Source organism: Aptenodytes patagonicus, chromosome 2 (genome assembly GCF_965638725.1).
Source record: "Aptenodytes patagonicus chromosome 2, bAptPat1.pri.cur, whole genome shotgun sequence".
NCBI classification, from domain to species: domain Eukaryota; kingdom Metazoa; phylum Chordata; class Aves; order Sphenisciformes; family Spheniscidae; genus Aptenodytes; species Aptenodytes patagonicus.
In genome coordinates, this window is record NC_134950.1 from 30,578,860 (window position 1) to 30,604,536 (window position 25,677).

Genomic DNA, 25,677 nt, shown 5'->3' on the forward strand with positions numbered 1-25,677 from the left:
AAAAAAAAAAAAAGCACGCTGGAAAACATTTTAGTAATTCATTGTTGTGTCCACAATTACAACTCTCTCTGTAATCACACAGATCTATTTCCAGTTAATGAACATTTGCAGTGTGCTTGTGTGTACCAAGAAACCTGCCTTGGGTCCTAGCGGTGATATTTAGATATGTCATAACTGAGAGAGACAGGTAGGCAAACGCTTTCTGGAGCCTCACACTGAGAGTCGGGTGAAAGCAGTGCCATGGCCGAAGTGAGCACCACTGTTCATCTGAATCTGTCAGGAAACAAGCAGAAAGTGGTTTCAAATAACTGGTCAGATTTTCTATATGAATCTTTACTGTTCCCTTTGCAAAAAACCTGCTCGATGATCACCTATGCTCAGTTGTACTGCATGTGTGAATTTGTCCTTGCATGGAACTTGCTCCCAGAGATTCGGGCACCAGCAAAGTCTGATCTGCTGCCCATGCTCTGCCCAGCGGCTTTCCATGCGCTCAGGGAAGTCCAGCTAAGCCAGAACATGCTGGACCTACAGAGCCTGCTTGGTAGTGCTTATGTGGCCACGCACAGTCCATATGATCTTTTAAATCTGAATGTCTTTTGTTATGTATCTGAAAGTAATCATTTTTTTCATAATCCTTCTTTCACTTTTAAGAAAGGGAGTAAGTCACAATCAACAGCACATTCTTAGTACGTGAGTTGTATTACATATGCTTCTTCCACAGGCTGAGACTTCAGGACACTGTGCATGTTATTTGGGCTGCCGTGTCAGTGTGAAGGTGACACCCAGACCATTGCCTTATTTACAGTGACATCTACCGGCAAAAGCAATCTGCAAAGGGCCTCTTCTATCAGAAGGGGTTTTTTGGTGTTCATGCTCTTGCTCCCTATCTTTGGCATTTTTCTTCATTTTCTTCACTTCTCACCACTCAGTTGTTCACAGTCAGTTCAACGTTTTAGATTATGGAATATAGTTTAGTCTGTTACCATCTTTTCAAACCCAAAATCTCTGTCCTCAATCAGTCCGCCATCTATCTCCAAAGTATATGTCAAAACAGAACAAGATTTTGTATCATCAGTGCTGTTTGCCAGTGCATGTAAGAGTGCTGGGCATCCCCAATATGCAGGAGATGCAGCTTCTGCTGAGGTAGCACCATCTCAACATCATATATTTAGCATTGCCACATACCTACCTGTTGAATGTAGCTATCACTGACACCATCCACACACCAAAACTGAAGCCTTTCTGGGCACAGGACCTTGCCTGCAGACTTCAGGAGGCTGGTGGAGTCCTGTGTCAGCTCAACTCCATAGTACTCAACAGAATCTGCTGTGCTCTAGAGTCATCCTCCAGCTCTTCCTGTATATTCTACAGTGTATGTGTGTATATATACACATACTTAATATGTATCTGGTATATCATGCATCTAGTGAGAAACATATATACAGAGAGAATATATATAGATAGTATAGTTGCTAAACATTTTAGGAACAATTATGTAGGAACAGTAACTACATTAACACCATCAGACTGTGAGCACAGAAGAGAATATTTCAAGGATTTGCTCAGGATGCCTGCTGAAAATACTACGCACCATGTTACAGCTACTTAAATAATGTTAATTAATAAATAGTGGTTTGCTTTTATTTTGCCATATATAGTTATTGCTATGTATCAGCCAGTTCAAAACTAATTCAGTCAAACAGGTTTGCTGCAGTAGACATTCGTGAAGGGCTTTGTTCTGGGCTTTGCTTCTAGCTTTGTTCTTCTGATGAAGGTTCCGTGAACCAGTCATGAAAATGAGCTAAACTATTTTGAGAGATTCAAGGTTTCTTTTGGGCATTGGGCCAACAGGTTGGAAGTTCTTTGGCTAGTCTCTGCAGACATTTTTAACAGACTTCAAAATTAATGTTGTTGAATAGCACGGTACCATGACTCTTATATTCTTTAGTTTGATACAACAGTAAGATACTGCTCTTATTTATAACTGTATTTGCAATGAAATAGGTAACAAATACTATTTAAATAACCTTCAGCAATTTTTGGATTGCCGCTGCCATCTGCAGACCTGGAAACACATCAGTCTTTCAGCTGTTCTTACATAGGTTCCTATGCTTTCTACATAACCATGAGAATTTTAAAACAGTTCTGGAGTATAAGTTTGGATGCTGAGATCCTTAGTGATTTCCAGGTAAACTGTTTATTCATGAAATCGCAAACTACATAAGAAGCTGGTGTTTAAACAGGACAAAGGGAAAACAGAAATAAAGAACAGAATCTGAAAAACACCAAGGATGACTGGGTTCCTTTTTTCCCTCAAAAATGCCAAAGTGCTGTTTTTTTTTAAAAATTTATTTTTGAGCACATTTCTGTCTGGTGTTCATACAACTGTAGAAAAGAGAAGAATTGGAAGCAAAATGTTGACATTTAAATGACTGATGCTTTATTCAAAATATTTTCAAATGAGACAGAAAAAAAATTAAATCAGATCTTCATAAAAAATACATTTCATCTATCTGTTGCATGCAACCTGTACGATTTACATCTGAAAAATGAAACTGTCAGGAGCATCTAGAAATTATTCAAATTTATGTACCCAAGTATGTGGGTGAAATTTGATAAAATAGAAGTGACACAGGAATTGACTGTGCAGCACATCAGTTCTGTTAAGCGGAGACAGAGAATCTTTGTTTTCACAGGACAATCCAGTACTCTCCTGTCAGAGACATCCTCTGTCCCCAAACACTGCTGCACAACAGAAGCCAACACAGGTCACACATGTAAATGTTTCACCACAGTGAAAACTTGTAATTGGCATGAATGACGGAGAGGTTGAAAGAAATAGGAAACAAAACATTAATTTAAAAACATTTTTGTTTAAGCACTTCAGCATTATCTCCTGTCTCACAAAGACAGCAGACACCCAGAAAAGGCCATCTGTCCATAGAGTAAGCACTTCATGAATAAAGGGTATGGAAATAACAGTATCCAAGAAATTAAGTCATGGGCCAAATATCTATTAGCCTACATCTGTACAAACGAACAATAACAAGACTTAATATGAAAAACAAGCAACCTATCTATATGTGCAGAACATTGGTGGAAATATAATGCTACTGGATTTTTGTAGGAAGCTTTATAAGTCAAGGTTTTTATCCTAAGTCCTAAAGAGATGCCAGGGAAGAAGAATCAAAGAAAAATGAGCATAGGCAAGCAATGGTAATTAAAAACAAAAATGGAACAAACTCTCTACTCCATAGCTAAAACCACAAAGCAAGATCAGACTGTGGGGGGAACAACAAAATATAGTAATTAGGCCAGAAGTTAGATGTAGTCTATCTAGCAGCAGAGTGATAAAGGAGACTGTCACAATGCTTTCTTATACTAGTTAATAGATAATAAAAGAAAAAGACATCTCTAGAGCAGCATTCCTCTAGCATTTGTACCTTCATGCTGAGGCTGCAACCTGCAGGTGTTCTAAGGCATTGCAGGTGTTCTAAGGCTCTCAATTATTTGCAACTTTTAACATCTGAAGGCTAGGCAAGATTTATCTCTAGCAATCTGCTCCTTGCCTACCTAAAGCTACAAGAATCTAAATCCCAAGTTTCCTTTCCATGAAGTTTATAAAAAATGTATTACATATTTCTTTCTATTATGTCACTTTATTTATATGCCATAGTCCACTTTTTTCAGTAAAGTTATTTTAAAACTGAGTATTTGGAAGACTTGAGTTTTTTTCCTGGAATTGATTCCTTGAATTCTTTTAGGTCCCAGTTCATGTCTGGAAGGCCAGCAAAGTCCTGTTTGCTGAAGCAGGAGAGACAAATCTCTGCAGGGGCAGAGAAAGCACAGGTACATAGCAAGTGGGTGTATGGCAGCAAACAGATGTCTGCCTGATCTTCAGCCCACTGCACTCCAGAAGAAAAGACAGCTACTTCCCAGGCTTTTTCTTTGACATAAAGAAAATTCCCAGCTGATGTTAAACTCTCTCTTTGCAACATGAAAGACATCATGAGCATGACTGGCAAAGGCTATAGACACAGCAGAGCACACTGCTTCCCTCCTGTGCCAAAAACAGCAGAGCTGACCCCAAGGCTCTACTTCAGTTTATTTAGTTCTGAGAGTAAGTTTATGGGTGATCAACTATCCAGCCATATACAATTCTTGACAGCTACTATTTTCAGCAAATACCCTATATGTTTTTTGGTCACTGAGCATTTCATTCTTCATTCTTCACACAATGGCTCCAAGTGTGTCAGAGGGTAAAGAGTTGGTCAGAGACCTGCAGCTGGGGGGTGAGGACATATTTTAGCCTTGGCTGCTCCAGAGTCATCTTAGTACAGCACGGAGCCCACACTTGAGATTTAATTCCCTGGGAGCACGTTATGTAATCTGGTTGAGATTCAGTGCAGTTTAGGCCTACGGTAAGTTGATGACTGAGGATGCAACCACGTGCTCAGTGCCGAGACTGGATCCATTCTCTCACCTTACAGTCACAGCAGAGAGATAATCTGGGAAGCTGTTCTCAAAGGATTTCAGGCAACTGAGCATTTCTAGTCTTTTTCAGATGCCACCACCAGCTTTCAGCCCAGATGCAGTACCATGCTAGGTCAATCTAACGCGAACACAGCATCTCCACATTAGGAGAATTACTGTGAATGATGTCTTCTTCTAAAACTTATTTGCATAACTCTATAAAAACAGTCAATAGTTCAAAAAAGCGCTATCAGAATATTAATGTACAATTGATTGCATGTCTTACCACTGAACATTACCAAAAACATTTTACTTGGAACATAAAAAAGATACCTAATACTGTACTGCCCAAAGATAGACTTCAAATGAGGGGTGACTATTTTTTCCAAAACTAGAGCTGCAGGCGCTAGTTATAAAACTGCAGCATTCTCTGTAAAACTTGAATCTCTTCAATAGAAAATACAAGACACATTCATAAAATCCATTTTTTATTTTGATAAAATCCTTATAAATATCAAAGCACTGGATCAACTCCACTGTTTTCAATATATAAAAAACATGTAAAACTTTTGTTTCTGATACGAAGCAGTAGCCTTATTACTTTCTCTTCCCAGGCAAACAAACTTTAACCTTCATGCAATTTGTAAACATTTTGTTCATGTTCTGCAGCTACTCACGTGACAGGGAAACATATCAGATCCCACACTAAGTCTAAAAAAGGGTGTGAAAACACGCAACACACTCCTGCTCTCTCCATGCACACTTTCCAGACATCCTCATTCAGAAGGAACCAGCCTGAGGTCTTTTCAGCTGCATTCTTCACCCTATGCCAGAAAAGAAAAAGTGCCTGCAAGCTTTTCCCCTTTGGTTAATACTTGTACCTGCTGCCCCTGCCAAACGTCTTTTATTTCTTCCATGGTCTATTTGTGTTCTTTCCTTCAGAAAACTTTCAGAAGGCATTGAGAGGCCTTGCAGCAATAGTAGCTATATTCTGGGGAGGAGAAAACAAAAAAATCTACCTATCTTAAACTAAGCTAAAATATCTATGTCTCTATGTCTAATTTATTCAGTTGTAAGAAGGTATATAAAGTCAATCCTGTTTGTTATTTCCCTCGTATTTGTCCATCTTAGAACAAAAGATCTGTTGAGGCAAGAGGCACAGTCTCTAAAACCTATGAAAAAGCAAATTCATGGAGAGCAGTCGTGGGAGATGAGTTTGGTCAGAAGTACTAGAGAGATTGGTGGTAGTCACTGCCCATGAAACCTCTAGCTGCCTCTTTCAGGTATCACTGGCTTTCACTTGTAGTTCTCAGAGTCTGAGGGTAAATCTAATCCTATACTAAGCTACAGCCTGTGGCAAGTTCATTAAAAATAATAAATTTGGCATAAAACAAACAATTATATTCAGATAACAAAAGCTCTTGAGAGAAACACAGGCTCAAGTCAATTCATAAAGACAGACATTTCAACACATTGCTATTGAGGGCTGATCTTTTATTAGATATTGACTTGCTTCTGATTTCTTTGGCTTGCTCTAAATGCTATCTTTGGTCTTGGAATATAAGTGCAACCATCCAAGTTCAGCTCTGACAGCAGAACTTCAGCCAGTACCTAGGAGACATTACATTCCAGAGTAGTGCTGGGCTCCCCTGCAAGATGTGAGGTATGCAGCATGTCTCACACTGCAGCATGCCACGTGTCTAGCATGAAACAGCCTGGAGCAACACCTACCCCTGCCTCTTTATTTTAAGTGGTAGGAGTCTGATGCTACATGGATATAGTGTTACAGTCCCTTATTGTTCACCAAATGCAACAGACTGACTTTAGGCATGAACGAACAGTTCCCCCTATGCCCTTCCACCTTGCAGTTTTCAGGTTTCAGGACAATTTCATCAGTATACGTGGTGGAATTCAGGAATACCTAATCCACCTGACATGATCCCGCGATATACAAGATCCTTACTATTTGCTTTTTTAAAAAAATTCAGTCAGTACATCATTACTGCTATGAAGCAGTCAGAACAACAGGATGATATAAATATCTGTTTTACTTCAGTGCTGTTAGTCATTACTGCTTTTTGTAGGAAGGTAAGCATGGTATTGCAGAAGTCAGCAATGAAATTAATCAGCCTTGAAATATTTTTTTCTTGAGAATTACAGTGTGAAGTCTTATACAGAAGCTAAATGTTATGTTAGAGACCAGAAGAATAATCCCAGAAGATCCTTTACTGCCATTAATATCAGGAATCCTGTTCAGTAATTTAGTGGCAAATTCTGGACAACTCCTTCACCACATCTGACCCTTACGATTAGCACTGCCCTCTGTGCATGCAACGCTAATGCCTCAATGCTCCCAAACCAACGCACTCAAACACAGTCAGACCTGTTAACATCAATGAACCTGCAACAACTCAGGACATACTTGTCTGTGAGAAATGACTGCATAGTAACCAATAATAAAACAATACCTATTTGTTATAACAACTCACAAAAAAAAAAATCACGAAGTATATTAACTATTAAAATTAATTCAGCCTTTGGTTTCAGAGGGAGACTACTCTGGCTTTACTCCTTTAATTCCTTCTGACTTCTCGTCCCTTTAAAGGCTGGGGAGGCCGGTAGTTTCTCAGCAAGCAGCAGGCGACCTCATCCTCAGCAGTGCTCAGGAGGCTGCGGAATTTGGCTAGCTGCAATCAAAAGAGACATAAGGTTCAGCAGAAAACCCTCATGCTCATACTAATGAAAAAGCATGTAGTAAATATTAAAGATACTTGTCACCTTTTTTCATCCAGGAAGAATGGAACTGTATTTTTCTATGGCATGTGGAGAATGGCAATTCCACCATTTCTGTTCTTGCAAATTAAAAAATGATGACTACCAAGAAAATCTCCCAAAATACGTGTCAGAATGAAACTGCACATAAGGATTATTTGCTTCCTGTATTCACACTTTGTCTTCCACAACCTGATCTAAAACAGAGTTTTCTATATTCTTTAGTTTGATTTTATAGTTTGGAGACTTGGAATGTTTGGTGCCAAAAATTAAATTTCTTATGTGTACCTGTGCACATCTTGTTCGGAGTATATTCACAATTAAGCTGGAATAATAGCTGTGGTGCTGTAGAAAGCTTCTGTAATTAGCACTTTTGATATATTAAACATGTACTCAAACCAGGAGAGATTGAAAACTTTTCCCTTGTGGAGACATAGAACAGGCAGTTATTCATACCTCAGCATAAGCTTCTCTGCTTAAGCTGATCTCAGCAGAAACCCAGACCAGAGCTCCATGTCTAATCTCAGGAAATTGGAGTCTGAATTCTGACCTGAAGTTTAGTATTTTGTCTAATTTCTAATATTTCCAATATTTACTATTTCTACATACCACCTTACTTCCCTTCTTGATTACCAAGTGTAGGACAGTACAAAAATAATTCCATTATAACAGAGCATTTAGTTGTACAGAACATTGCATCTTGATTGCATTAAAAGCAAAAAAAGTCAATGATATCTTGTTCTACCCCATTCTAAAGCTAACATTTGTCATTAAGGCTGCCTGTGAGTTTCTAAAAATTTAAAATTTAATTTTAATTTCTTTCAACCTGAAAAATGCATCAAAAAGTAGGCAGTAAACTGTAAAGCCCCAAAGAAATACAAACTTGAGGAATGAAATTAAATGGCAAAACAGTATCAGTCATGGTGATGACTGATCAATCACAATAGTGGACATTACTAGAAACAAACACTTTTAACTAATGAGTGTTTATATTTATAAGAATATAGCACATGTATACTTTAATACATAAGATATAGCTACAGTCTATGAAAAATGACTAGTAAAGAATCACTGTACTTGACACTGTTTCCGACACTGCGTCCTCTGAACCTGTTACACATGGGTGTTTGCATACAGTATTTCACATTTTAGAATATATTAACTATAGATCAGCCCAAATAAGAACCTTTTAACCTGAACAATGGCTTATCTTTGGGAAGTTCATATCTTAATGCAAATTTTCAATCCTAGACCCATACGCATTGCAGCGAGTCTTACAAAGCCAGATTGAGGGGAGTGGGCAAGACAGATAGATGAGAAAAATGGACACACTGAGCAAATACATGACTTCAAATCAGTTACAAACAGAATTTGAGGTCTCCTGACTAACAAGCATCCCATTCAGTGAACTGTCTTAACGTTTTGCACAAAGACTGAAGTCACCATTTCTGCTGAGTATGTGACATAGGGTATTGAATTTTCTGAGGTGTTTGTAATATTGACCATGAATGAGACAAACGCTGTGGTACAAAAATATTAAGGTTTACAGTGTGCCCAGAATATTGATAACGTATTGCAGGTGGTGTACTTATCAACATCCCATATTAGAAGCTACGATCTGATATACTTCTGTGTCTCCAGTGAGAAAAACTCTTTATACTTAAGATGATCAGTCCACTGGGTGTCACTGTTGCAACATTAATAAATAGCATGAAGCTTAATTTAACAAGAAATGTAAGTAGACTCTTTTATGTGGTATCACACTTTTCCGCAGATAGCCTAACATAAAAAACAACTTATTACAATTGTATTTGCTTTTCATAATTCTAGTAAATTCACCAAGGCTTACACAACTGGAATGCAAGATGAAATTTACATTCATCTGCCAAATAAAAATGGCAGAGAAGAGATTTGAGCAGGATGTGCAAATAACCAAATCGAGTGGAATTCCAGGATTTCTTAGCATCATCAGAACCCTTTTTTCTATAAGTTCCTTGTGGGTTATTTTTGATTGTTAATTTTTAGATTATGCAGATTCTTTCAAAAAAATGGATAATAAATAGCTGTTACACAAAGAAAGGCAACAAGAAGTCATGATAAATTTGATAGACACATTTTTTGTCCTTTGAAAATTTGATAAGGTATGCAAAGTCAAGGTCTGCAAAAGAGTATGTTTTGGGGTGGTATTTACAATTTGAAGTCTTACAAAAGCAACATGTCTATAGCAGCGAAAAATTGAAAAATACCTGTTCAGAACAAACACTTATGGGCTCTCTCAGAACAATCCAGATGACACTTTCAAGAAGAGGTGGAACAGTGAGAGAGCCAAAGTAAGTCCAGTAGTCCAGGGACTTGGGAAGCAGACAGCTAGGATCGAAGTTTGTGAATAGTGCTCTTTTACCCTGGAAAATAAAAAAAAAAAAGCTGTGGTTCTAGATTAAATATATTTAGAAAATTATTTCTTACACAAAGTTAAAAAAAAAAAGAAAAAACAGGGCAATATTACTTAAAAGCAAGAGGCCAAGATAAATCACACCAAAGGAGGTAGAGCTTATTCCACTATGGGGTGGGCTGGCAGCATTCTGGATGATCACAGCAGGTGAGCCAGTGTCCTCATGAGGTCTTACCTCTGTGACAGCTTTGCTGCTGCTATCCTTGATGCTAGCGGAACACCATCAAAGGTGTCATGTTAGCATAGGCACCCCGTAGTTACAAATGACCATGGGATGGAGGTTGGAGGGAGAGGTGAGAAGACGTTAGACTTTCAACGTGGTCTCTATGGGGCTGGCGGAGTAACCCCACAGGTTACTGCCACCTGCTCCCTTTCCCATTCACTCCTCCCAGGCCCACGGCTTACTACTTAGAATCATAGAATCATAGAATCATTAAGGTTGGAAAAGACCTCTAAGATCATCGAGTCCAACCGTCAACCCAAAACCACCATGCCCACTAAACCATGTCCCTACTTCTCCCTGGCTACCAGGCCAGAGATGCCTGTATGAGACATGATGCTGAGTCTGGCTGATCGCTCTCACACATACAATAGCTTATTTCTCACCCTGTACCTCAGCAAAACAGGGGAGGAAACCTTTCCCTCATCTTTTTCACAGCTTTCCATAAAGTATGTTCTTCTCCTGTTAATATTCTCACAGCAACAGATTTGTCAGAGGTTAGGTTCTATGAGGAATTAGCTTTTTCCTCTGATCTCTTATTGTATAAAAATTATTCTTTGTCTGCTTAGTTTTTAACTTTTCTAACAAGAATGCTCCTAAACTGTCCCAAATCAGAGTTAGATATGGATAGCTATGAAACTAGGGAACATGAAGGTGAAGGAAGTAGCAGCCAGGTTACCAAAAAAACAAAACAACAAAAGCAACCACTAGCATTAGTATTCTTTTAGAAGCATTCGTTCACCTTGATTCTGATGGTGTCCAAGCGGTCAGTAATCTTCTTCAGCTGAGGGTTGCATTCACCAATCTATTAACACCGGAGAGAATAAAGAAATACTTGAGCTTTCAGAGAAAAATAGCAAAAATAAATGATCAAAAAGCAAATGCGTACTGAAACTATTTTATATAGCTTTACTTAAGTGACTGTGAGATCTGATGGTTTTTGTGAGTACAAGCCTGTGACTAGCTGGTCCTTAGAAATAGTACTGGTCGTAAAGAAGATCCACTCCCTTGCTGACAGTATTTATTCTGCCTACTCATAGTAATTATTTCAGCTACAAAAGACCCACAGACTTTACACTGCAGGGGAATAAAAGCAATTTATTTTTCATGTTTTGTATGCAGGATATTAAAAGTTTCAGGCTTACATCTGAAATTTAAATTGCTTGTAACAGTGAAAACATCATTTTTATGTATCCCAAGCAGAATTTGTGTGCTAAGAAATCCAGTGGAACTTTCCTTGAATCATTATAATGTAAACAGGAAAGACAGAATTACTGAAGCAGTTCTTTGCAACTGCTGCATGTAATAGCTCACTGACTGCACCAGCACCACCACTAGCTGTGCCCAGGAAGCAGCGGCAGCCAGGCAGAAACCACAGATTTGACCAAAGCCCTATCCTTTGTCATGGATTGTGTGAATTCTCCATCTGCTTCTTCATACAGAAGTCAATGAAGCTGTTGCAAGAGTTGAATTTCATCTTAGAATTGGTGCAGGAGGCAAAGAGGTATATAACAATTACAAGGAAATTCTCTAGATTCTGGGGTTTTCTTTTTCATTTTTCAGAAGAAACTATCAGCTCAGAACCAAACTGTTAAAGAAGCATTCGAAACAAATCAGATCGCCCTTAGTCAAGCATAAGTTATCGGGATACTTATAGAGGCAGCTGAATTAAGTTCCACATCTTCTGTTGTACAGGAGTGCAGACTAGGCAAACTGAAGAGCCTCACTGTCTTGAAAATCTATTAATCTGATATTTTTAACCTTCAAGCAAGCACAGCTTTCTATACTGGAAAGTAAACAGTATAAAGGAAACAGTATAATTTAATGCCCGCATAAAACAATTCTCTCTCTAGAAATAATTATACCAACTATCACCATTATTGCTTTGGGCTCATAATGCAGATTTATTAGGTGGGCTGAGACATTTTTTTCTTACCTTCAGAAATACAGCCATGACTGCTAATCCATCTGACTGACGAGCTGCCTCGACAAAACTGGAATACTTTTCTGAGTTCCAGTGGACCACATGAAGCTGAAAAGCAAGAGATACAGACAGCATCAACTCCCGCTGAACTCAAATAGTCACACATTAATACTACAACTTCACTGGTTTTGATACTCTACTTTGCTCTTTTGTATTCAGAGCCATTCAGTTTTCTAAATGCAATTATTTTTTGAAACTGGTAAATATATAGTTCACACAAATGGCAGAAAGCATTTCCAGTGGCTGGGATTATTCAAAATTTAGCAGCAATCAGCACACTACAGTGCCTGGAAAACTGCTGTTGGGCCTCCAGATTTTGAACAGAGAAGCTAAGACAAGATATCCCATGGTTATGTAACTAAAGCTTTTAAATCCGTTTTTAGTACAGCTGATTTTAAAAAGTGATTGAAAATCACTTTTCAAGAATGTTATTAGGTGCTCCTCTTTTTCCTTAATCAAGCTTTCAGTAACATTAATCAGCCACATAAATAGCTAGAAAACAGGCAGAGGAACACACGTTAAACTTGCACTGCCCCTTTTTCCCTTGTTTAGTTTAAGCCGAACATCAAAATTTCATTTTTGATACTTTCCAAATGTCATTTTCTATGATTACCAGTAGTTAGGCACTTACAAGCAGCTTGATTATCTCAGGTTTGAGCATTTCCAACATGCATTTTTCTGGAACTGTCCTGCGGTAGTTGCTTAAGCAGCTTAAAGACACCACCTAGCCAGGTGGGGAAAGGAAAAGCCCATGATGTCTACCCCCATACCACCTCAGTCCCTCCTGCTAAGCCACATTTTCTAAATCCTGGCCACACTCCACGGAGGGAGCTCCTGGTTCCCGGGAAGCGCCAGGACATCCCAGCCTTGAGCAACGGTCCGACTGCCAAACTGGAGAGAGCACAAACACTCACACAGCGCTTAAGACTAAGTACTTCACAAACATTAATTACTCTCGCAAGTCCTCGATAGATGAGTAAATCTTACTACCCATAGTTTTTAGATAAGGAACGAGAGGCTCAGGAGCAGGGCACGGGATTGGCTTTTCTAAAATTGATGACCATCTTTTCAGACTTTGAACTTTACTCTTTAGGAGTGCTGAAAAGCAGCTCCACTGAATGACTTAAGCTGGGATGAACCCTTGAAAACAAAGGCTTGCTTTTCGAATACAGCACTTCAAGACCTCTAAAGTAAGAGCAATTTAGGAAAGCTGGAACTTGCTTTAAAGGCTTTTTATGGCAAGCAACATAGCTGCGTGGTTGAAATAGGGATCTAGGAGTGTGAAGATTTTGACTCTAAATCTCAATCTTTGCCTAACCTCTATGAGTTTTAATTTTCCATATCTGTAAAACAGAGCTGTTACTCGGTGTTACAGGGTATAATTAATGTTTGTTAAGCACTTGGACTCTAAAGTGCTGAAACATGACTTCCAGCAAGTAAGGAATCCCACTGAAACCAATAATAATACATGTATGCTCACGATGAAACACATGCTGGCGCACAGCTTCAGAGATCCTTGAAGGAAAGTTGCTAAAAATATTATAAATTAAACCAGGAGGAGAACATAGTCCACTAAACCATTTTCAGGTGCATTAGTATCCTGGAGCTCATAGTGCCTGCACCACTCACTATTATAAGTTCACAAAAGCTACATTGAACAACTTTTAAACAATTGCATTTTTACATACACAAAAAGGAAACAGATACTCTCAGTCAGAATTGACTTTTATTGTGGATTTTAAAAATAGCAAAAAACCAACAAAGAACAAAAAGCAAAATTCCCGCAACTAAAGAAAGCCCACTCCCACTCCCTCATAGCTTTGCCAGAAAAACCCCAAAGCAACCCCCCTAAAAACCAAAACCCCCAAACAAACAGAGCTGTGAAACACTTTTGGGTACAGCCCCATTCTGAATGGCTTGTGACTTCTCTTTAAGGAATATATCCCGTCTTACCACCGCTCTGTCACTGCAGCTTGTGAAGAGACCTTGATCAGACCATACGTTGTCACAAAGAATGGAGCCATGGATCCCTTCTGCTTCCCGGTGGGCTTAGGGGGCTGAACCTTGCAGTCTTCTTTACCTGTACACTACTTCTTTCTTCGACTCGGTCGATGCTTTTTCTTGAAATCTTACACATCTTCCTTATGAAGGTGAGCACTGAAACCATCTTCATGTCTCCTGAGGTATTTTCTTTTGTGTGAACAGTGCTCAGAAGCCTTGATCTTAATTCTGGGTTTCTTATCCCAAAGCCAAAGTGACATCTAGAGAGCTTCTTGTGGAGGGTTACCCAACCAACGGGTAACGGAAAGGTTTTTAGACTGGCTAGAAATTCAGAGATATTTTCTCCTTCCATTTGGTTTCTTAGATGGGAAACATATATATATTTTCTCAGCTAGAAATTTGGTTTTGGTACTTAATGGTTTTAAAGCACCTCTATTAATTCTTTATATTCCATCTCACCTGGTTCCTGTGGAAAACATAAGCCTTTAAACACTGCAAATGTCACTTTTCCCCATTAGTGTTAGAAAACTGATTTTTTTTCTGACCACTATCTCTTATAGCATTTCCAGTAAAATCTGATCACACCACTGTGCATACATTTCATTTTTTTTCTTCTTTAGTATTATGTCTTTTATTTGTCCATTACCATTTATTTTTATACTTTTTACTTCTTTTTAACCCAAAAAAACTCTTCCACTGTCTGAACTATGTGTTGTTAAAGATCTCAGTCTCATCAAAATACTCCATGTTACTTCCATTTGCAAAGAGGAATCGGATACTGAATACTTTTTACTGTAGACTACTCAAACGCACCGAAGGAGACAGAGCAGGAGCGAACTCTCCATGCCAGAGCAGACGGTGCATTTCTCCCTGTGGCACGCTGCCTCCACTGAAACGCAGTACCTCCACAGACAGCAGGCACCCCACAGATATTAAGGTGCGGTTCTCAAAGTCATAACCATCCCATTGCTAAATGCACCACAAAATGCAACACTCCTAAGTTTTGCATAAACTTTACACTGCACAGGCCCCAGATCAAATAATTCTGTGGTTTGTAACTGAAGCTGACTTTGAAAATATTCTCCAAGGAAGAGACAGTGAAAGACAAAGTTTAAAATAACTCTTGAACATTAAATCTTGCTCTTATCAAGCTCTTGTCTTCTGTACTCCTTTTTTAATCCTCTCCAAAGCTTTCAAATAGGTTCTCCTTTGAGAAAGGACCAAACATGCAACACTTCAGGAAGACCGCTTGTCTTTCGATAAAATGGGGGGAAAATGAAAAGCGGGCAGAGGAGGGGCAATGTTATTCTTACAACAGAAAACTAGTCACAAGCTTAGAGGTACAGATGACTCCATGTAAAGCCTTACCTCTGCCGCGTACTTCATCCCATCCACCGCGTGCTCGGAGCCGGCTTCGTCATTGGACCCCCAATGGAAGTGAATCTGTCGCAGCCTGTAGGTCCCGCTGAGCGGCCCCCCGGTCAGCACTGGAAACCCAAGCAGAGGAAAACGCTTCACTGCAGGAACGGGAGCCACCACCCACATCCTCTAACCTCACACCAGACTTCAGTCTTCGGACAGTCCCCTACTCCTTCTCAAAAGCTGTCTCAGATGGCTTCCCCTTTCTTTGAACTACTACAGAAACCCTCACTTGTCCAGGATATGACTTTCAAAATCGCATTTATGTGTAGATTAGTGGGCTATGGCCCACTAAAGGGTATGTTGTTATCACCAGGTTTGTCTTGCTATGGGCTGGATATTTCTCAGAAGATGGGAAATTATTTCTATTTTGCAACTGGTTTCCTCTCTTTAATGTTTTTAAAAGAATCACTGAGAAATTAAGCTTAAAATATAGGTTTTATGAATAAAGGCGAGTATCAGAAAAGTATAATGTGAACAGAATTTCTTCTCCTCTTTGAAATTTGGAGGGAAGAAGGTGGAGCTTAAAAAAATTTTCAAGGCTCTCTCCTTCATTTGCAACTAGATCCAGTTACATCAGATTGAAGTCTGAGAAAAAGGAGCATATATTAACAAATAAAATGAAGCCAACACGACACATGCATTGTACAACTGCAATATTACTGACACTTAATCAGCCATTTATTTCAACTTAACAGGCATATGGATGGGCTTTTCATTGTTTTGCTTTTGCAAGTCCTCATCTTTCGCTAGTCAGAGTTGGAAGCAAAACATGTCTGCACAGAGACTTGAATGCGAATCACATTCAGAAAGATTCCTTATTCACTGCAAAACAAATCACCCCACTCTCCCGGCTCCATATCTCCTCTGAGGGTTTGGGAATTAGTCTGGGGTGGTTTACTGGCTCATTATAGAGATTTTAAGGGGAAAGGATGGGAGCTTTAACCAGATAGCTTTTAAATTAAGAGCACTGGGGAGGACAATAGTCATTTTTTCTCTCTTCTAGGTTTAGTCCAAAACCTAAACTTTGTTAGGAACAAAATACCACCAAATAAAGATAAAAGAAGAATTTCTTAGTTGCCTATCTGCTAACACAAGTAGCCTGGCTAATGAAAGGAACTGGAACTGTTTATCTGTGGGGAAAAATATTTGACCTCCTTAAAACTTCAACTCAAAAACATGCTTTTACAGAGCCTATAAACCTAGTGAACAAAGGGGATGGGGAAGTGGCACTCCTAAAACAAATTCCTTCTTTCAAGGACTGAAAACTTGGAGGCAAATGATCCTAGAAATGTGTAAAGATCAGTGTTCTAACTGGCTGAGGGAAAACAATTACCCAGAAATGCATCAGCATTCAATGAAATACCTCTGCTGAAAAATGTGGAAAATGGCCTGATGATGTATTTGTACTACATCATAACACTGACGGTAAACCCCTTCCCTTCCAACAGCAATTAAGGAAGAGGTTAGTCAGAAGCTATTTAAGGCAAATATCAGTATCTCAAAGTTTGAAAAGAGCTGGAAGAAGAGATCTTTGAAACATCAGTAGACGAATTTCAGAGAATGGAACTAATGTGGTACCAAAGAGGATAAACAGGATTACACAAACAGTTACAGACTTGACAGCCCGGTTTCAATGCTGGCCAAAGTGAAGAAATAGTTCATATGGAAGTCAGTTAATAATGTATTAAAAGATGCTAATGTATTTAGTACCAATTAATTATCTTTTTTGTTTTTTTCATAAAACCACCATATGGCAGGAGTGCTTACTTCACAGGGGTGCCCCAGAGGCCAAATTTTGGCCCTAGAAAATTCAGTATTTTTTGATCAATGACCTGAAAGAAAACAAAAACATTACTGATAAAGTTCGCCAGTGACAAATATTAGGGAAAATAGTGAATAACTCAGTTTATGGATACAGAAGGATTTGAATTCTTTGATAAGAAAGGCATGATAATGGCCAAAATGTAAAGCCATGTATGTGGACTGAAGAATCTAGCCCATACATAGAAGATACGGAGTCTCCTGAAGGAGACTGGGGATTACATTTGTTCATTATCTGATCAACATCTGTCAGTGCTTTGCCATGACATGAACTATATCCTTGGAGATATGGCCTGAGGAAAGCAGTAAGAAGGGGATCACATTACCACTGCTTTGGTACCATTGTAAGCCTACAGAAATACTATGTTCAGGCCCTGTCACTTCATGGATGGCGTTAGAAAGTGGAAGAGGTTCTTGGTGTATTCGTATTTGTTACTTTTTTTTAAAAAAAAGGAGTTTAAAGGCTGAGTTGATCTAACTCACACCAGAAATAAAATGTGATTTCGATTTTTTTAATTGTGAGGGTAATTAACAATTAGAACAACTTACCAAAGGCTGTGGTAGGTTCATCATCGCTGGAAATTTTGAAATCAAGATTGTATGTTTTTCTAAGAGATGTGCTTTAGTTCACCCACACCTACTAGGCTTGAAGCAGAGATTAATTCTGGGAAGTCCCGTGGCATCTGACACACACGAGGTCAGACCAGATCACTGACGGTCAGCTGATGGCTTTCAGGCAACATCCAATGTTGCTTGTATCGACAGGAAATTTAAGAATTAAACTAAGACTGTCCGGGAAAGCAAAGTATGATGTTGTCTCCATCTAGGTCTCTCCTTGTTGCCACTATAAGCCAATAGTTCCTCAGGACTAATGGACAGGGTGATCACAAACTAGTCCCCCTCTGGCTTTGACCCTTGTGAATGCACCATATGGGTTTGGATCCTCAGCTAAGCCTCACGCAACCACAAGAGGATCTTATTGCTCATAGAAACTGCACTCCTACAGTTTTGAGGGGAGGTGTGCTAGCTAGCCTACCACCCAAGAGAAGGTTTTAAAGATGAAGGCACTAATATTACAAAGACTATGCTAAACCAGAGAACTTCTAAATAAGAATTACTGCTTGCAAAAAGGGAAGCTACATACTCCTAGAAAAGACTGGGACAATAACACTTTTCAGAAAAGAAAAGGCATCACTTGGTATATATTTAATTTGTTCTGTATTGGCTCTTTCCTGACACAAGAAGTCCAAGTATGGATTGTAAAAGGGAAAAATATATATAACCAAACCTGCAGCTAAAGTCAGATAAGAGACTTGAGCGATTCGGTTGGAATGAACCTGTAATGAGACACAAAGGATTCATCTGCAGTGAGAGAGAGAGCAGCATTTCAAAAATTGTACACAACACTGTTCAAACAGGGAGGCTGACACTATCTAGCTGGTTGGGGTGGATCAAACCATCCCTGTGTAAAGGGAATCCTATCACTTTCTGAGAAATGCAACCTCGAACTCGTGTCCAAATATGTTCCCGCATTGTATCATGCTGAAAGACATGAAAGGGAAGGAAGGAATCTCTCACCCGGAGCAGCAAAGCCTTACTGTTTATGAAGAGTTCATACCAGGCAGTGAGACATGCTCAGGCTGTATGCACTCTATTCAGGAAACAGTGGAAGAAGACACAGTGCAACAGGAAAGAAACAAACCTGATTTGTTGACGGTGTCATCAAACTCAACACTGGTGGAGTGCCCGTTGTTGAGGATGATTTTAGCAGAAGCCGGATCGTAATTGGGATTTAGAGGACGGAGAGAGGGATCATACTTGGTTTCCTCAGTTTTGATGTCGATGGGTGACTGACGGTCTCCATTAGCGACAGGAAAAACCTCCTTCCAGTGGGCAGGCCCTGCAACGCATTGGAGGAGAAGTCTAAATTGATGGCAGCACCCTGCTTCATGTGAAAGAAGACTCTCCTTGAATTGTTCTTGTTTGCATCTTTTAAACTCAAAAAGGGCGCATCAGAAAAACACAGATCAAAATATTCAGCTACTTTTGCTGCACCACATTGCAGCTCTCAGGACCCCTTTATCTACCTTGCATGGTGTATCTAACTGTATTTGGCCTTTGAACAAAGCCACATGCAGCAGGTAGACATTTAATTATACACAGTTAAGACTCAACTATGCACAAGACATATCCAGCAAATGCTCATTCAAATCAAGCATCCTGTATCCAACAGGTACTGTGCCCCAATAAATATTTGACATGCCATTTTTGCCTAATATCATGTCTCATTATGTCTTTAAGGATTACCTCTTATCTATCCAAAATCCCTGCTTTAAGCATTTTTTTATACCTTAGTCATTGGCTGCAAAAGTCCTGAGAACACATTTTCTACTGACTACGCTGAATAAGATGGGGAGATGTCAAAGAAGATAAAAAGGCTGAGTGGTGCATGGCCTCTCCGGGGGCCTGATGGCAGTGCCTGTAACCTAAGCATCGCTGCACAACTGATCACCTCCTCCCAACCCATCGACCCTGCAAACCAGCTATCACAACACAAGAGTGTCACTCTCTAACCATGAAGTCTACACACACACACGCACACATACATACACACACTAGGATAGTGCTGACAAAATCAGCAAAGAACAGGAACACTCAGGACAGTGGTGCCTGCACAAGGTTTGGATTTCTACCACCTCCTGCTGATAAATGAGAGTAGACCTTCCAGAGACAGACTTGCACCACCATTCACCAGTTAGCTAGAAATTAAAACACTAAAGAAGCTGTTAATCAATAACCTTCCTCTCTCCATGCAAGGTAAGCCGAAAGTCAGCTGAAAAGCATTGTCTCTGTAAATCAACAATATGGATATGAGAAAAATGGCAAATGTCATTCTAAAATAGTAAGAAAAGCTTCACTGATGAGATGTGTGAGGTGTCTGTTCTTATCTACTAAACATCAGAGAGTGCTCATTAAGAATATATGTGCCATTGTTGAACCATATTTGAATAATAAACAATGCAGAAAGAGGCCATAGCAGAAAAACAGGAACAATAAGTTGCTTGGGGAATATGTTCTATAAGGTAAAGATAGCAAACAAGGTTTAGGATGGAAAAGCGGGTAAGGTAAGGGAAAAGGGAAAAGGGAAAAGGGAAAAGGGAAAAGGGAAAAGGGAAAAGGGAAAAGTCTGCCGGGCTAATGATCTTTCAGTATTATAAAGAGCATAGCACTTGTTTTTCCTCCAGGCTTATCATGGGTAAGAAGCATAATAAATTAACTATATATAAGAAAAACTTAAATATGAGCATCAGAACCTGATCTTGTAAAATCTGCATCACTGAAAATCTCGTAACTCCCTATACTGAAGGTAACTGATCTCGGCCTGTTGGTTTGGGTCTTTCTGGATGACTTAGCACTTAAATAAACATGATGACAAAAAAGGATTAAAATGTATTATGCTGTGATTAATAGTCTAACATCAAAAGTTGTCAGATAGTTTTCTCTCCTCAACTTCAATAGAAGTGAACATAGCTCAGAAACTCACAGGTGCTAAAATAACCCAAGCGCCCCAGCAGTAAATCAGGGAGGGAAGCGTCCCACGGCCCTGTGGGGAAGCAGCTTGCGCAGCCACCTGGGCAGAGCCTGACTCTCCTCTGAGCAGCCCCAAAAAATAGAAGAGGGAAGGAGTAACTTGTAAAGACCAGCCTAAGAATTAAACCTCAGGTAGAACAAAGGCAAGGACCTTCAGTCCTGAGTTTGTTAAAAAGTCCTTTTGTTAATGACTTCGTTAACTACACTCATTAAGCAAACCGCTTCTACGGCAGAAGGTAAAAACCCTACTGGTTTGAAATATAAAGCTGTTTTAACTTAATTCTTCTCACTTCACAAATGGTCATCAAAGCTATTCAATATTTTAATTATGTACAGTTTAGCATATGATACAATTTTAATTGTGTTTAGATCCCAGTACCTTGTAGTTAGAAATGCAATGCACAATTTTATTAATTGAAGAAGCACCACTCCATCATTTATACATAACTAACTGCTGTGATTTAGGATGCTTAGAAGAAGCTTATTGCTACTTAATTTTAATGCTTAGAATGTTCCTAAGCTGAGGAAAGGCAAAATATATTTATGTGCTTAACTACCTGGTCCTATTGCTCCATCTCAGCAATAACTATAGTTATTGTACAGTAAATAATATGAATGATTTGCATTCATAAATAATATGAATGTTCCAAAAAGAGGATCCAAGGCTGTGATTCTGGCATTAGCTAATTATTCAACAATAAACTTCAGTTCTAAAAAGACATTGTACCTGCTTTTGTACTTGTCCTTAGCGGATGACCAAAATCATTTGCTTTGGTGATTAAACATCTGTCATTAACACAAGACTGCCAGAAATCTGACCTTTCAAAATACACAGGAAAATATCAAGAAACTTCAGCTCATTTTGTACCACTTGGTTATATCAAGTGGTATTCCTTACTAGATTACCTACCAGCAATCTAATACAATTATCATACTCCTGCCACTCTGTGAAAACTGTGGCTCAATTCATTACTACGGACCCCATCCCAAAGCAAACTTTGTGTATGACTGTTGGAAAATAAGTCATTACACTCAGAAGAGATGCTCAAATGCATGCCAAACAATCAGATTCAAGCCAGTGGGATCTCCAGGGTGAAAATGTCTTCTGAATTTGCACCTGAATTATATGCCTCCGTCTCAACAAATGTACAGTTTAATTTTCTAGAGATGTACTCTAAGACATACCCATGAAAGTGTAACTCACCAATTCACCTCCCTTCATTCTCTAATTTGTTGAAGGAATGTGATTAAATATACCAATTTTTGAACTTATGAAATCCCCTCCTATTGATGGGAAAATGTTCTTTTGCTAGAGGAGATTACCTAGTAGCTCTTAACAATCAAAGCCATTGTGACCAAGATTTAGGACAAAAAACTGAACCATCTGCTCTCAAGATTGCCCGCCTTTATTTTGGACACGGAGTTACCAAATGCAATGCACACCTCTGTCACTTTTAGATTAGACTATTGCTACTTACGGTACCCACCAGCATTGGACACATTCAGTTCATGAACTAGATGTCCTAAGGCAGGCAGTTACGAGTTGTCAGGAAATGCAACTCGCTGTAGCACCTAACAGCGGTGCTCTTTTACCCAGCTGGAGTTAAAGGTGATGAGTTTCATCAAAAGGCTAGACCAACTTGAAACAAGCCTAGCGGAGACATCGCAGGATACGGTTCAGTTGCAGTGAGCCTCTATACTTGCATAAATAGAGTACGTACAGGTGAAAACATGGATTCTTTTTTTGGATGGTTTGCTATTATATGCAGAAAGTTTATTAGTTTAGTATGGTCTGACCTTTGCAGGATCATACCCGCATTTATTCCTAAAGAGAATCCATTGCCCAGTTTATCATACACAAAATGCTTAAATTTATAAAGTTAGGTTTGCAAGTAATTTAGCTGCGTATTAGGTTACAATAAGATTAGCTCTAATAAAAACAATTGGAAAATCATAACGGGTAAAATTAAGTGCTGTATAAGGAATTCATATCCCCTTTTATTTATAAAACACCTCAGTGTTATAGTTGTAACTAGACCAAGAGACATTTTTGCAGTAAAACACAATACATGTAAGTACTTTCCATATATTTTATTAAACAAATAGTAAACTGAAGGCAATTGATTCTCAATTTGTCTTTTAACTAAGGCAATTCCCCGGTTAACTAAGGGGACTGTTTCTGTGAAGGGGTGAGAACATTTCCCTCGTCACAGGAACCTTGAGCAGCTAAGAAAAGCATGCATGATGCCACACTGAAGCCAGTTTTCAAGATCTCAGTAATACGCCTCCATACATAAGCACCATCAAAACTGTGAGGCAAGAACAGTGGCGAGAAAGCAAAGGCCAAGGTTTGCGTAGAAATAAAACAATGCCTCTTCGCATTTCAGAAATACGTGCATCAGAGCAGGGGAGAACATTTAATTCTGTGTATACCAGTCAGACCATGTCCTTATACATAGATATACCATATACGCAGGCATGTATGTGCAATATTTGGCAGCTACTTTGTGCACATAATGATTTATGATGCAGTTGTTATTGCTAAAGGGCAAATGAATTTTTGCCTGGTTTAAAAAAAACAGTGCTTTTATCACTGCAAGTAACAAATGCAGAACTCAGAGTGAATGCCGATGTCTTTCCAACTCTTTATGAAATCAACTTTAATATATGACTGCACCAAATGTAATTAATTACACTTTGTTGCTACCTCCTTAGTTGCGAAAGCTAATCTTAGTCCCAGGGAAACTATTCAGGGCCATGCAGGGCAACAAAATTTTTCAAGAATTAGAGCAATCTCCTGCAGCTGCTATTCAGCAAAACAAGAAACAAGCAAAACCACTAAAATAAATGCACAAAAAGAGAAAAAGCTGAGAAATAAAACTGATGCTAGGGAAGAGCAGTGAAGTGTTGGACATCCACGCCTCTCACCATTAGTCGCCTGAGAGAGGCGGGGGGAAGGGGATGGACTGATGAGGAGCTACCCACCCCAGCTGCTGGGGGCTCCAAGAGAGGAGGGGGAGAAAGAGAAAGCCAAACTCCACCCCAAACATGTTATCAGCCAGTAAACAGAGTTTTATAGGAGAAATGGGGCCTCAAACAAGGTCCAGGTCCAGATAGAAATTCTGGTGCCCTCCCCTTCCTAGAAGTTGAGAATAGCAAAGGAGGAGGGATAGGATAAGGGAGGGAAAGTGGGCTTCTTATCTGGATGGTGCAGGTGAAGTCCACAGCACTCTTGGAAAACATATGGAGAAACAAATTTGAAAAACAAGACCCATTTACGTCTTCAGGGGAGGGGTAGAGTAGACTGCACAACCATAGATAACACACCTAATCATTGCAACATCGCTGCGATCCACCACCACCCAGTTTTTCAGGAAAAGTATATCCATCCAGAAAAGACTGAACAAAAGGACCAGGCAGGAAAGGTAGTACTTGCGCAAACAGTATGCCAAACTCCAAGTAATAATATAACCGAAGCATACTCCTATAGGCGTTAGTATATGCAAATATATAGCTCTCTCCTTTTACTATCATGGTGTTTTATTTCTCTGTGTATTATAACAGACAACGTAAGTTATTCCATTTACTTTATCAGACCTGACTTTCCAATTTACAAAAGCACTTTCATTTCTACTTGCATGACTTGGGAGCCGGTCTGCACAGAGGAGCCGCGTTTGCATGACTTAGAATGCAAAACAGAGAAAAGTCTTTAAGCCCGCTGATGAGCACATCCTGGGACTTCAAAGACCGACAAGATTAAGGAAACCATGAAACAACTGAAATCCAAAAGCATCTCCTCTCAGGTGCATAGTTATACATTCAAATGACCGACTGTAGTCCCTAGTATTACCCGCCGTGTAACAGAAGCAGAACACAGCCGGCGTCAGAAAGGCACCGCCGATAAAGCAGCTCTGATCAGTGTGACCGTCTAATAAATACTCGATATGTGCACGCAACTGATTAACTAGACAAGCAAACGAAATCCCTACAGGGAACGAGACAGACCAATTTTTCCAACTCAGAGCCAACCCCCGACCCGACTCCGGCAGGCGATGCCGCACGCATGAAACACCTCTCTCAGCAGCCAGCCTTGCATCATTTCGAGACAAAAATCTGCTCGGTCTCACGTTGCAAAGCCTCGACAGCATTTCAGCCCGTTCAGCTTTCTCGTGGGCTCGGGAGCTGCCGAAGTCAGCTGCGGGAGGTGCCCTCGGGGGTGCCTCCGCTGGCCGCGGCGGGAGCGGCCGCCCCGACGGCCCCGCAGGGAGCACGGCGGCCGCCCCCGACCCCCCGTCCTCCTCCCCCCGCCGCCGCCGCCGCCCTACCGTTGTGCTCGTCGTATCCCCAGTGCAGCATGGCTCAGGTCTCCTGCCGGGACGGGACGGGACGGGCTGGGACGGGAGAGGCGGCCGCGCCGTCACCGCCGCCCGCTTTGAAGGCGACGGGCGGCGACGCCCCGATGCTCGGGCGCCGATAAGGAGCCTGCAGCGCTCCGCGCCCGCGCAGCCCGGCCCCGGCCCCCCGGCCCATCCGTGCCGGTTCTCGCCCTCAGCTCTCCGCCGCCCAGCGTCCCCGCAGCGCAGCGCCGTCGGGGCGGCCCGGGGGCGGCGGCGGCCGGCTGGCGGCTGCGGTGCCGCCTCGCAAGGGACCGCTCCAACGGAGTAAAGCTGTTACCCCTCCGTCAGCCGCCTCCCCGCAAGTGCCATGAGTTGTGCGGCAAGGAAGGACGGGGAAATAAGTGTCTGTTCCTGGGGTTACGTCCCCCCTGCCCCGAAAGTAAAGCAAAGTGAGCATCGCTGCCCGGCCCCCGCTGCCCAGCCCTGCCGCGTCCCGCGGCGGGCCCCTGTGCTCCCCTCCCGCCTTGGTCCGAGGGGAGTGAAGCCAACTCCCTTTGGAGCTGGCCGTAGAAAGATCCACGCTTTGCAGGCGGGGCCCATAAAA

The 25,677-nt window shown here is 40.5% G+C and overlaps 1 protein-coding gene across 2 annotated transcripts; it reads right to left on the reverse strand.

Annotated features, from left to right (window-relative positions):
* Positions 1 to 4,948: 4,948 nt before the first annotated feature.
* Positions 4,949 to 25,153, reverse strand: LOC143156266 (carbonic anhydrase 13-like). Of its 2 annotated transcripts, none has more exons than XM_076329468.1 (7): positions 25,062 to 25,153; positions 18,848 to 19,045; positions 15,271 to 15,389; positions 11,854 to 11,949; positions 10,660 to 10,722; positions 9,492 to 9,647; positions 4,949 to 7,160 (listed from the first exon to the last, which is right to left on the reverse strand). In XM_076329468.1, exons 1-7 carry the CDS (start codon positions 25,090 to 25,092, stop codon positions 7,047 to 7,049), a joined length of 777 nt encoding a protein of 258 aa, XP_076185583.1. In that variant the 5' UTR covers positions 25,093 to 25,153; the 3' UTR covers positions 4,949 to 7,046. The 2 variants fall into 2 exon arrangements, with proteins under 2 accessions (XP_076185583.1, XP_076185584.1); XM_076329469.1 differs by lacking the exon at positions 25,062 to 25,153 and adding an exon at positions 18,434 to 18,482 and having other exon boundaries at positions 18,848 to 18,959.
* Positions 25,154 to 25,677: the final 524 nt, after the last annotated feature.

Coding starts and splice junctions, on each gene's coding strand:
- LOC143156266 (XM_076329468.1), bottom strand. CDS start 25,092: ATGCTGCACTGGGGATACGACGAGCACAACG. Junction 9,648..10,659: donor TGGACACCATCAGAATCAAG/GTGAACGAATGC, acceptor TTTATTTTCCAG/GGTAAAAGAGCACTATTCAC. Junction 7,161..9,491: donor TAAGTGTTTGTTCTGAACAG/GTATTTTTCAAT, acceptor TTTTGATTGCAG/CTAGCCAAATTCCGCAGCCT.